General features: G+C 36.7%; 1 protein-coding gene across 1 annotated transcript in view; it reads right to left on the bottom strand.

Moving 5' to 3' along the window:
- Positions 1-13289, bottom strand: part of ATRNL1 (attractin like 1) — a 498803-nt gene that overhangs the window by 444099 nt on the left and 41415 nt on the right. The window contains exons 7-8 of the mRNA XM_054581578.1: positions 12644-12731; positions 7311-7566 (exon numbers count right to left, since the gene is read on the bottom strand). Coding sequence (XP_054437553.1) covers positions 7311-7566; positions 12644-12731 — 344 coding nt within the window. The remainder of the gene's footprint in view (positions 1-7310; positions 7567-12643; positions 12732-13289) is intronic.

The following is a 13289-nucleotide window of genomic DNA, read 5'->3' as shown; positions in this document are numbered from 1 at the left end:
AGCTAAAGAATGGATTGATTTTGCTAACATAGCCCACAAGACTCATCAACTAACTACAAGTGTCATAATTAAGGAAATTTCAAAGATTACGTGTTGATTCAAAGCCTGGGTAATTAAGCTCCATCACCACTCTGCTAGCTGCCTTTATGTATTGACCCTTTGAAGGCTGCCCTCTCATGCCTGCATTACTGCTTAACCATCCTATTGGTGCTACCTGCACCTTCCCAGGTAAAATTCTCTCACTAGAATCCTTGTTTCATGGTCTGCTACTGTGAAATCCTTTTCAAAAGGTCCCGTATTTCCCGCCAGTTGCTGCTCGCTCCTTCGCTCGCTTTCCGGGCAGGTCTCCTTGGAGGGGCTGTCCGATTCTACACCTCCCGCTCCTCCTTACACCCAGTAGAGTCGGGCTCGCACCGACCACTGCACAGACACTGCTCCCATGACTGTAACGATCACCCATGGTCGGCACGGTCCTGAGTTCAGTGGTCAGTCCCTAGTCTTCATTTCACTTGACCCAACAGCAGGGCAGCACTTGGCAGAATGGATGACTCTTCTTTGCAAAATCTGCTTTCACGCGGCTTCTAGTTCGCCACATTCCTTCTGGCTTATTTTCTTCTTCTCCCCTACCTCTTACCATTGGAGCATCTAGGGCTCAATCCTCCGCTTTCTATCTACACTTACTTCCTTAGTGATCTGATCCAGTCTCATGGCTTTAAATGCTATCGATATCCCCAAAACTCCCCAATTTACATCCCCTGCCCAGATTTCTCTCTAGCACTCCAGGCCCATACATCTAAGTGCCTATGTGACATTTTTGTTGTCATGCCTAATGGATGTCTCACATATAAATGTCCAAACTAAAATCCTCACCTTCATACATCCTTCCGCTCAAACCTGCTTTGGAATCTCCTACATGTCAGTTGATAGCAACCTCATCTTTCCAGCTGCTCAGGCCAAAAACCTTTTATCTCAGATTCTACATTCAGCAAATACTACCGGTTTTAATTTTTAAAAAAAAACAACAAACAAACATACAAAACAAATGTAGATTCTCATCTTCTCCAACATCACCACCCTGGTCTAAGCCTCCCTCATTGCTAAAAATACTGTTAATGACCTCCTAGCTGACCTTCCTGCTTCTGTTCTTTCTCCCCAGAGTTTATTCTCAACACAGCAGCCAGAATGATTCATTTAAAACTTATGTCATTGCTCTGCCCAAAAGCTTGCAATGTCTCGCCATTTCACTCAGAGGGAAAAACAAAGGCTACGCAAAAACCCTATGACCTTGCAGCTTCTTACTTCTCTGACCTCATCTGTTAATTTTCAGTCTCTCCTCCAGACTCCTTACGGTCCCTTGAACACACTTTGCATGTTCTTGGCTTTTCATTAGCTGTTCTGACTTCTAGGGAACACGCATGTTCCCACCCTATCCCCTGATTATCTACATAACGATCTTCTCTACTTCAATTCTATGCTCAAAATTCACCTTCTCATTGAGGACTTCCCTGGCCTTCCAAACCACCTCCACCCTCAGTGTTCTCACTCTCCGTACCTTGCTCTGTTTTTATAAAATTTACTCTTTTCTAATACATCATACAGTATGCATGCCTATTACCTTTATTATTTATTGTCTGTATCACCCTGCTAGAAATAAGTGATGCCAAAGGTAAGGAAAAGCACCGGGTGCATTATTTGCTGATATGCATTATTGCATATGTCTGGAACAAAGTGGAACCAAAAAGGTCCTCCTATAAGCTCCAAGTTCAAACTATATTTGGAGGTGCTCCTTAGATCAACAGATAATCTAAAACTCTGAAGCCAAAAATATTCCCTAGTATCTTAAAATTTTTAAGATACTTAAATGTTAATGGGTAAGTCTCAAACTAAGATAAAGTTAACCAGATGGTTCCTTTGTTTGAAATCACATTATTTAAAAAAAAAAAATGTTCAAGAAGATTCAGGGTAGTAAGCACTGGGCCAGAAATACTTCACAGTTATTTTCGATATTATTCAAAGTTTAATAAGTGGTCATTTTGGTGTATGTTAACCGAGAGTGTTTTGTTTCTTTTTAAAATTTCTACATGATGGTGAGGTTAATATCCTTAGAGTATAATTCAGGGTACATTTTTATCTAGTAAAATACCCTGTTTTATTAATTAATCTGCTATGATTTTGGCTTTCTTTTCAGTTACTCTCACCACAGTGCTGGTTAAAAAGACAGTCCACTTTTTAATTAAACAAAAAATTCTCAATTTTCTAGAAGCTTTAAACATGTAAAGATATTCAAAGTAAATCCGACCTACATTTGGGTAGCTGCTGTCATTAAAATCAGTCAGGAAAAAAAAAAAACAGCTTAAACTGACATCACAGTATAGTAATCCTACTATACACAGAAAAAAATCTTTTAAACTCTCTCTCTAGAGATAAGTCTTCACTTATAACTCAGATGATAAATTATCCCATTACTTATGTTCAAAGCAGCCCTACTTAATATAGTATCATTCCCTAAAGTAGCACTGCCTACAGTATATGCAACTTAATTATTCTGACATCTTTAAACTATAATTACTCATCGCTTTGTATACTTTTCTATGTGAGAATTTTTCAAAGCAAAAGTAACTACAGATTATTTTTTGATACCATGTACTTTCAAGAATAAGCAGCAAATTCAAAATGTACTGGGAGTAAATAATGTAGTAAGTTCATTTTATTATTAAGATATAATTGTACAGAAAAGTTAATGAGTTTTACCTTGTACTTAAATAAGTCACAGAATTTAAAATCTACACATAATTCATCTATTATTCTTACAAAACTCATAAATCATGTATTCTTCCCACTCCCATCTTATACATTCATAAGAGCACCTGACAAGTAATGCCATCAGTACAACAAAAATCAAACCAAAAATACCCTGTTGATAAATTTACATAGAAATAGAATTCTGGTTATAGAATAAGCCAGAGGAAACTCTATGGAAATAGTGTAAAATTTGCCAAAACTATAACTGACATTCTGTAATCAAAGTATTCCAAATGAAAGCAAAAACCTACCAGCTAATGAACTTATCAGTTAACCTGTACCAATGTTACCCTTCACAGAAAATAAAAATAAATCTGCTGTGCTTTCCTGGTCATCCCTGGAAAGCAAGGCTGCCACCATGTCTCGGGGCTGCAGAGATGATCCTGCACAAAAGGGCAGTATACAAAGAGCAAAATATATTCTGCGGTCCAGAAACTGCATTCAGGGGAAAGGCAGAGTAGGAAACAGGTGTACCAATCAGGGGGCCTAGAGGTTTGGTTTTAATGGTCCGTACCAAAGGTGAGCCCCTATGGGTATTAAATCAGAGAACTTCTATACAAACTCAGGATCCCTGAAGGTTTGTTTATACCCTCAATGAAAAAGTGAGTTATTTTTTAATCTGCTCTGCAGAAGCAGGCAGGAAATGTATATTTCCACCTTGGCTCTATCTGAACGGGAAAATAATGTTTCTTCTGGGAACTTTGGGTCATAGAATTTGGGGCATGAATTCACTGCATATACAACATCCAAAAAAAAACCCACATGCCAAAATTTTAAATTAATTTGGACCAGGGTGGCTGGGTCCCCAGTAGCATGCACATGTTCTCTCTTTAGAGCAAGACTAGGCAAACTAAGATGCAAGGGCAAAATCCAGCTGCCCATGTGTCTAGGAATTGTCTGTGGCTGCTTTCGTGCCACAACAGCAGAGCTAATTAGTTGTGACAAGGACCACATGGATCACAAAGTCTAAATATTTACTCTCTGGCCCTTTATAGAAAAGATTGCTAACCCATTGTAAAAAACACGTAATAACACGAATGTGTTCGAAACAAAATGAGATGAATTCGGGCAGTGGAAAACAGGATCCTGTAAATTGGGGCTTGATCAAAGAGTAAAAGTACTGGTTAACTTTAGAGACCGTTAAGTATTCATGTTAAAACTTCAGAAGTCAAAACCTATGGTTCAAGTACAAGAATGGTGAGAGTTTAATTCCGAATCTTCCCATCCACCCTAGGGAAGACATGGAAAACAACAAGGAAAACATGGGGGGTGGTGAAAGAAAAGAAATAAATTGCTGGAGAAACTAGGAATTGAAACACCCGCAAGTGCCAAATCAGCTGTGAATGTGCAAAAAGCAAGTAAAATGAAGGGCCAAAGGGAAGAAGCCCCAAGAACGCAGAAAGGAACACGAGAAACAGGAGTCAGGAGGAATCAGAATTGCCACACTTGCTCCCACAAAGAACGGGCCTCTCTCCTCTGAGCGTGAGAAGACATGAAATTATTTAAAAAGATAACAGAGTGACTATTAAAAATCTAAAACATGAACAGAAAATGTAGAAAAACCAGACAGGATCACAAAGCAAAGTCCAACTTCCTGTTGTATGCAAGAGATACATTTAAAACAAAGTGATTCTGAAAGGTTAACAATAAAGAGAAGGGTAAAAGTATATCAAGAAAAGACTGATAGCCACCCCAGAAAAGGCAAAAAAAAAAAAAAAGAGCTATAATATTAATATCAGACAAGACAGAAATCAGGTCAAAAAACATTAAACAAGCAAAGCACTTTATAATATTAAAAGATACCATTTGCAATAAAGATGAAACAGTTACGAATATCTATAATAGCAATTTCCATAAAGCATAAGTTTCAGAATATACAAAGAGAAATATGCAAAAATACACTAACATTTTTAGACTTTAACTTTCAGATATGATAAATCCAATACAAAAACAAATAAGTAAGGAAGAGAACTGAGCAGTATAATGAATAAAGTAGATTTGATATATATTCATATCTCAGACACCATAACTTAAAATTATAGGATTTTTCTCCTTTTCAAATGTCTTAGAGTATTTATGAAAATTAGACCACAAAGAAAATCTCCAGTAATTATAAAATAGGGAAATTCCTTGGAACTGGGGAATATTATGCTAAGTGAAATAAGCCCATCTGTGAAAGACAAATACCGTATGATCTCACCTATAAGAGGAATCTAATGAACAATAAACTACTGAACAAAATAGAGCCAGAGGCATGGAAACATGGAACAGACTGACAGTGAACAGAGGGGAGAGGAGAGGGGGATAATGGTGGAAAGGAGGGGAAGGGACTAAACAAAGACATATGAATGACCCACGGGCATGGACCACAGTGTGGGGGGGGGGGGGGGGGGGCGGGTAGGGGGTGGGATGGGTGAAGGAGGCCACAGGGGGGAAAAATTGGGACAACTGTAATAGAATAACAATAAAAGTTTTGTTTAATTATAAAATAGGGAAGCAATATCTACAACATTCCCTGAACACTATTATAAATATGTCATATTTATTTATATATCATAAATAAAATTAATAACAAAATTTTTTTTAAAAACCTCTCTACAGAGAACACCTGTAACTTAACTCTTGCTGAAACAACTCATAGGCTCATCCGAAAAATCAGAATGACAGCCACACCGGCTTCCATGCCATCCTGAGCTTGTTAGGACAATAAGGCAAATAAGCGAGATTATTCAATGCAACATTGCTTATTAACCATTACTCTAAAATGCCCCTTCCTATCAGCGGGAATCCTCTTTAGATTGCCTCTGTTTTCTGTGTACAATAATAAGTAAGGTCATCAGCTGAGAGTTATGATGAAGAAGGAAATGTCGCAAGTTTGAAGAGAGAGGAAAATGCATGAAGCAGCCATTATGAAGAGGTAGAAGAGAGAGTGGTGACTGCGAATTGAAAGCCTGGTAGGTTTAGAAGTATGAACAAGAGAGGGTGAGAAACTGAAAGGAGGCTCAGTGAACTCAGTGCTGTGGTCAGGCTGAAGGACTGCCAGAGTCTGGGCACGAGGAGGAGTGAGCTGGACTAATCGGGGGCACGCGAGGTAAGAGATACGTGAAATGGAAATCGCGGGCTTCACCGCAGGTGTGACAACGGGCAAGAGCTACTCAGGTAGGATGAAAAACAACATCTTTGGAAGACACATAAAAAAATCGAGGAGTCAGGTATTAGAAGAATTATTTAAGTGCATACTGAAATCATAAAAATATTCGGTTAATATATAAGGGATGTAGTGACAGTGAGCCAGAAGCTATTTTCTTCAAGGAATAAAACACGGTGATCTGAAGAGCAACAGAAGGCAAAGAGGATAAAAAAAACAGGTGCTAATAACATACGATGCAAAGCTGAGCGATTCAAATGAGGAAGGTACGGAAACAGAGTGCAAATGGCAATAAGAAGTAATGAGGTTGCACGCCCCACTTCCAGCCCTGCTGCATTGGGAACGTGGAAGAGAGCACAGATCCCTTGAAAGGACCACAGGGAAACAGAGGGGTATCGAGAAGGGGAGTCTTCCTTTGGGCCCACAAGCGCCCTCCTGCTGTTGCTAACGGGGATCTGCAACTGACTTTTCTCATCAAGGCTGCACAAGGACTCTCAATAGTTCTATACAGGGTGGGGCAAAAGTAGGTTTACATTAGTGAGTAAGTGAAACAGAGTTTATTCTTGTGTTATCATTTATTAATTCCTGAATTTTTCATACAAACTTACTTTTGCCCCACCCTTATATAGTTGTCTATAAGGAAAAAAGGCTAAAATTTGAGCTCCTAATACTGGGAAGAGCCAGATACGTAGTTTGTTCTTAAATCTTAGTAGTGACTATAGGGTGTATATATGTGTAGACAAGTCTTTTTAAAAATTACAACTGTTTGAAAATTTCGTATTTTTTTAAATAAAGTACCAGAAAAACAATGAAGAGGATTTCAGAGTATAGTACAGAAAGTCATTATGCAGATTGTCCCAGCCACCTCCACACACTAGATGACAATCTCTCATAGAAGCTGACAGGCCTCCTTTAAAAGAGTAATACAGTATATGGAGATATTGCAGTAAGATTAGGAATAGAACCCTGAAAAATGAAAAATCCTGAAATCCTGGAATACACAGTGAAGAGATTGGGTTCGTTTTAGCTCTTGGTCCATGAGTAAAATCCAAAGAAATAGCACCATCTACTGGAATTTCACCATTTTTAAAAATATTCTCAATTCTTGGAAAAATGTGACTTAGACACTTAACATGTAACATTTCCTGCATTCGGCTAAGAAGATACGCTTCAATATTGAAGGACAAAATCGAACACAAAACTAAAAAACATATTTAAGAGTATTAATTCTTGGCTTATAATTCTTATTTCAAGCAACTAACCATCTTTACTAAATGCATTGGGAAGATTTCATTAGATACAAAAACACTCTCAACCAATAAAGAAAAGAGTATACAGTTACATTTTCAAAGTAACTCACAGATGTGGTATTCCTGGATGCTGCTTGTATAACCATATATAGCGGAATATCCAAATATTATGATCATGACAACATCTCGACTGTCCAGCTCCATTATGTGTGCGGAGTGTCCCTCCACAGCATACTGCTGCCCATGGCCAAGCACAGTAGGAGTTTTTGTGCTCCAGGACTGGCTCTGTATGTTAAAGATCCACAGTTCATTGGTGACATTGCCGTCGTGAGTTTCAATTCTGCCTCCATACATGAAGATGTTTTCCTGCAAGGTAAAAAGCACGTGTTAATAAACAGAATAGCAATATATATCAATTTAACACAAAGGCTGAATTTAATCATCAAATTTCAGTAATCACAACATGCATAAGACATCATTCCTATTAGTAAAAAGTCAAATGGGGACACGTGAGTAATGAAAAATGGTGCTTTTACTTACAAGAAAGGGAAAGAAATCCATGCCTTCGAAAAGTTACTTTAAGATACTTTATTTAAAATAATCGTATTATATAGTCAACTAACCATATTTTATTATCCTATTTGCTGAGTCCCTTGTTACACTTGAACATGACCATCTATGTGTACTGCTTTGTGCTATTCTTGATCTCTCAGTGCTTTCATCAAGCACAGCTCACAAAAAGGGAGGCCACGTTTATGTAGTACATGGAATACATTTTTATTACCATTCCCCTTGGCTCTGGGCAGATACTTATAAATTATACAAATAGCTTTAATCACATATGACTAAAATGAATGATACATAAATGATACAAATCATTATTATTTCAACAACCTAGGAGAAGAAAGGAATTTCTTCAAACTAATACAGATTATCTAAGAAAAACGCAGAGCTAATATTATACATAATGATGAGTGGATGCTTTCCAACTACGGTCAGGAACAAGACAAAGATGTCCACTTTTGCCACTTACAGTCCACATTGTACTCAAGGATTCAGTGAGAGCAAACTGGCAAAAATTGAATAAAGACATCCAGATTGAAAAAGAAGTAAAATATTGCTATTCATAGAAGAAATGAGCATATATATAGACAATACTAAGAAATAAAAAAATAAAAATTAGAGCTAAGAAATGAGTTCAACCACACTGCAGAGTACAAGATCAATGTACAAAAATCAATTATGTTTCTATACACTTGCAATGAACAATCCAAAAATAACACTAAGTAAAAACAATTCCATTTACAAAAGCATCAAAAAATTAGATACTTAGGGATAAATTTAACAAAAGAAATTCTAATCTTACTCTGAAGGCAACAAGACATTGTTGAAAGAAATTTTAAAAGGTCTAAATAAATGGAAAGACATTCCATGTTCATGGGTCAGAAGACTTACTGTTAAAAAGACAATGCAACACTCTCCAAATTAAACAACAGATTCAATGCAATTTTTATCAGAATCACCAATGACTTCTTTTTAGTAATTGACAAGTTGATTCCTAAATTCACATGGAATTGCAAGGGACCCAGAATACCCAATCTTGAAAAAATAAATAAAACTGGGCTCACGCTTCTCAGCTTCAAAAGTTACTACAAAGCAAAAGGGATTAAAACAGCGTGCTACCGGAATAAAGACAGACATATAAATCAATAGGACAGAGAGTCCAGAAATAAATCCACACATCTATGGCCGACTGATATTTGACAAGAGTGTCAAGACCATTCAATGGAGAAAGAATAATCTCTTCAACAGATGATACTAAGAAACCTGAATAGTGACATACAAAAGAATGCATTTGAGCCTTTACTGCATACCATATACAAAATTTAACTCAAAATGAATCAAAGACCTAAATCTAAGAGCCAAACTATAAAACTCTTAAAAGAAAACATGGGATAAATCTTCATGACCTTGGTTTTGGCAATGTGTGTTTAGATATGACACCATAATCACAAACAACAAAAGAAAAAGAAAGATAAATTGGATTTTACCAAAATAAAAAAATTTGAAACTTATTTTTTAAAAGACACCATTGGGAAAAATGAAAACTCACAAAATGGGAGAAAACACTTGCAAATCATAGGAGACTTGTATCTAGAATACATAAATAACACTTTACATCTCAATAATAAGAAGACAAATAACCCAACTTAAAAATGGGGAAAGGACTTGAATAGACATTTCTCCTAAGAAAATACAGATAGTCAAGAAGCACATGAAATGATGTTCAACATCATTAATCAACAGGAATGTGATCAAAGCCCAATGAAATATCACTTCACACCCACTGGGATGGCTATAATCAAAAGGACAAATACAAATGAGAGCTGGCGAGGATCTGTTCCAATTGAAGAAATTGGAACCTTCATACATGGCTGGGGGAGGATGTAAAATGGGACGGCCAGTATAGAAAACAGTGGCAGTTCCTTCAAAATTTAAATATAGCATTACCATTTGACCCTGCAGTTCCAACCCTATATATACACTCAGGAGAAATGAAAGTACACATCCTCACAAAAACTTATACATAAATGTTTATAGCACCATTATTCGTAAGAACCAATAAGTGAATATGACCCAAATCTCCATTAACTATGGAAAGATAAACAAAATGTAGTATACATATATATCCATACAATAGATTGTTATTTAGCCATAAAAATGAAGTACTGACACATGCTACAACATGCCAGTCATCAGCCACATAGTACAGAATTTCATTTACATGAAATATCCAGAGTAGACAAGTCTATACAAATAGGAAGTAGAATTGTGATTGCTTAAGACCGGGAGGACAAGGAGGTTAGAGGTGATAGTTAAAGGATATAGGATTGCTTTGCGAGGTGATTAAAATGGTCTAAACTTGATTGGACAACTCTACAACTTTGCACAAATCTGCAAAAGATGGTTGCACAACTCTGAATACACTGGACGCCATTCAATTATACACATTTAGAATGAGTGAATTATATGGTATGTCAATTATATCTCAATAAGCTGTTACAAAAAATGAAATAAATGAAAAAAACTAAAAAACAATGCTATATACAGGATCATGTACCACAGATATATACACTTGAAACCTATATGACCTCAATGAGTAGTGTCATCCCAATAAATTTATGGTAAAAAAAAAACCTAGAAAACAGCCCTGACTGGTGTAGCTCAGTTGGTTGGCCATCATCCCACAAAGGGAAAGGTTGCCAGTTCAATTCCTGGTCACGGCATAGGCCCAGGTTGCGGGCCAGGTCCCCAGCGGGTTTAGGCATGTGTAAGAGGCAACCGATGGATGTTTCTCCCTCACATTGATGTTTTTCTCCCTCCTTTTCTTCTCCCCTTCCCCCTTTGCTAGGAAAAATAAAATCTTTAAAAAAAACTAAAACATGTACATACATATTTACATGGAGATTTTAATTTCATTTTTAAAACATGCATATGCATAAGAAGCAGTAGTTTATTCTTTACATTGCCCCTATATTTTACAAATTTTCTGAAATAAGCACAGAAAACATATAAATTCTGATTTGAAGGGTCTAGTCACAGATCACAAAATACATGAATCTTTGCTGATTCAAAATAAAAACCAGTGAAGTAGCCTGTCATTTAAATCCTGAATCCTACAAGTACATAAAAGTAACTGATTACAATGAAGCCCTTATTAAAATCCAAATAATATATTTGTGGAAATAGAAAAACCATCCTAATATTCACATGGAGTCTTAAGGGACCCTGAATAGACAAAATGAACTTGAAAAACAAGACCAACGTTGGAGGTCTCACACTACCTCACTTCAGAACTTACTACAAGACTAGAATACTCAAAACAGTGTGATACTATTTTAAACACAGGCACCAAAGGACTAGAGAGCTCAGGAACACACCTCACACATACGGTCAAATGATCTGCAACAAGGCTGCCACGACCGCTCAATGGGAAAAAGACAGTCTGTTTAACAAAGATGCTGGGGAAATGGAATATTTTCATGTAAAAGAATGAAATGGGACCTTTGCCATATATCATTAACAAAATTTACTCAATAACATGAAACTTTTTCTTTACCTTTTCTTTTAAGAGTTTTAAAGTACTCTTATTTTTATGTCTGTAATCAATTTTGATTTACTCCATTTTTGATTTATGGCAAAGGTCCAATTTCATGACACTGGATTTGGCAATGATTTCTTGGATATGCCACCAAAACACAGGTAACAAAAAAAAAAAAGATAAATTGGATGCTGTCAAAATTAAAAACTTGTACATTATCAATAGAGTGAAAAAATAGCCCACAAAATGGGAGAAAATACTTGAAAATCCTATTTCCAACTAGCAGTTAATACCCAGAATACATTTTTTAAACTCTTAAAATTCAACAACAAACACAAAAGCAACCCAAATTTTAAAATGGACCAAGGACTAGCATACGTATTTCTCTGAAGAAGGCACACAAATAGCCAACAAGCACTTGAAAAGATTTCATCATCACTGATCACCAAGGAAACACAAATCAAAACCATAGTAAGATGCCACAGGGTGTAGAAAAAGTGAAACCCTTGTGCATTGCTGGTGGGAATGTAAAATGGTGCAGTCACTGCAGAAAACAATATGGAAATTCCTCAAAAAAATAAAAATAGAACTATCAAATAATCCAGCAATTCCACTTTGGGCTATGTACCCAAAAAATTGAAAGTAAGTAGAGAAGCGGATATGTGTACACCCACGTGCATAGCAGCATTATTCACAATAGCCAAAAAGGTAAAAGCAACCCAAGGGTTTATCAATGGATAAATGGGTGAACAAAATGCATTATAAACATACAATGGACTATTACTCAGAATTAAAAAGAAAGGAAATTCTGACACATGCTACAACATGCATAAACATTAAGGACATCATACTAAGTGAAATAAGCTGGTCATTAAAGGACAAACACTGTAAGAGTTCATTTATATGAGGCATCCAGAGTAGTCAAATTCACAGAGGCTGGAGTTGAATGATGGTTACCGGGGTCTGCGGAAGGGGGAAAATGGGGAAGTGTTTAATGGGATAAAATTTCAGCTTTAGGACCAGAAAAGGCCCCAATAATGGTAGTCATGGTTGGACAATAATTTGAATATACTTAATGCCACTGAACTCTAAATTAAAATGGTTCAAGTGGTAAATTTTATATTATTATGTTACTGTGTATATTTTACCACAATTTGCAAAGTGACTACTAAAACCTATTATTTTTACTAAAATAGTATGTGAGTCTGTGATATCTCAAGTCATTGTGATCCATATGACCCACTGTTCTCCTTAGGTGTTTGAAATAAATCTGAGTTGTAGTATTTTTTAGGTCTAAGGTGAACTCAAAAAACGCTTTAAATTTATAAGCAGGATCCATACCTGATACAAAGCAAGAGAGTGTCCGTATCTCTGGAGAGGTCCCCTTGACGGAGTTCCCACATTCCATATGTTGTTCTCTAAATTGTAACTGAAAACGAGAGAAACAAATAACTTCACAAGCTACAATTCATTTTTGGCTTTTCAATGTGCAAACTCATAATTTCATGTACCATGTTAGATATGTTTCATAAACACATCCAAGATATACCTACTCTAAACCAGGGTTCAATCACCTAAATGTGCAATATACATTAACTGGACTAGGCTATTTATTCCTGGAATAAATTTGCTCAGTTGCTTTAATAATTTCGACAAACTGCTTAACGTAAACAACAGTGAGCTGGTCAGCATTTTTTAATTTTACAATAAAGACAGAGAGCAGACAGGTGTCACGGGAGATGGGGGGTGGGGGGTGCTGGGTGAAATAGGTGAAGGGATTAAGGAAAACAAAAAAGTCAAGGACACAGACAACAGTATGGCGATGACCAGAGGGAAGGTGGGGTGGGGGTAGGTGGAAGAGTGTGAACAGGGGGTAAATGGTGATGGGAGGAGACTAGATTTTGGATGGTGAGCACACAGCGCAATGTGCGCGTGACGTCTTGCAGGACTGTACATGTGACACCCATATGATTTTATTGACCAATAA

The sequence above is a fragment of the Pteronotus mesoamericanus genome, unplaced genomic scaffold, assembly GCF_021234165.1.
Source record: "Pteronotus mesoamericanus isolate MK-2021 breed Mesoamerican mustached bat unplaced genomic scaffold, CSHL_Meso_final contig_657, whole genome shotgun sequence".
In the NCBI taxonomy this organism is placed as follows: domain Eukaryota; kingdom Metazoa; phylum Chordata; class Mammalia; order Chiroptera; family Mormoopidae; genus Pteronotus; species Pteronotus mesoamericanus.
Note: the sequence above shows the minus strand (reverse complement) of the source record. Positions and strands in the feature narration are given on the sequence as shown.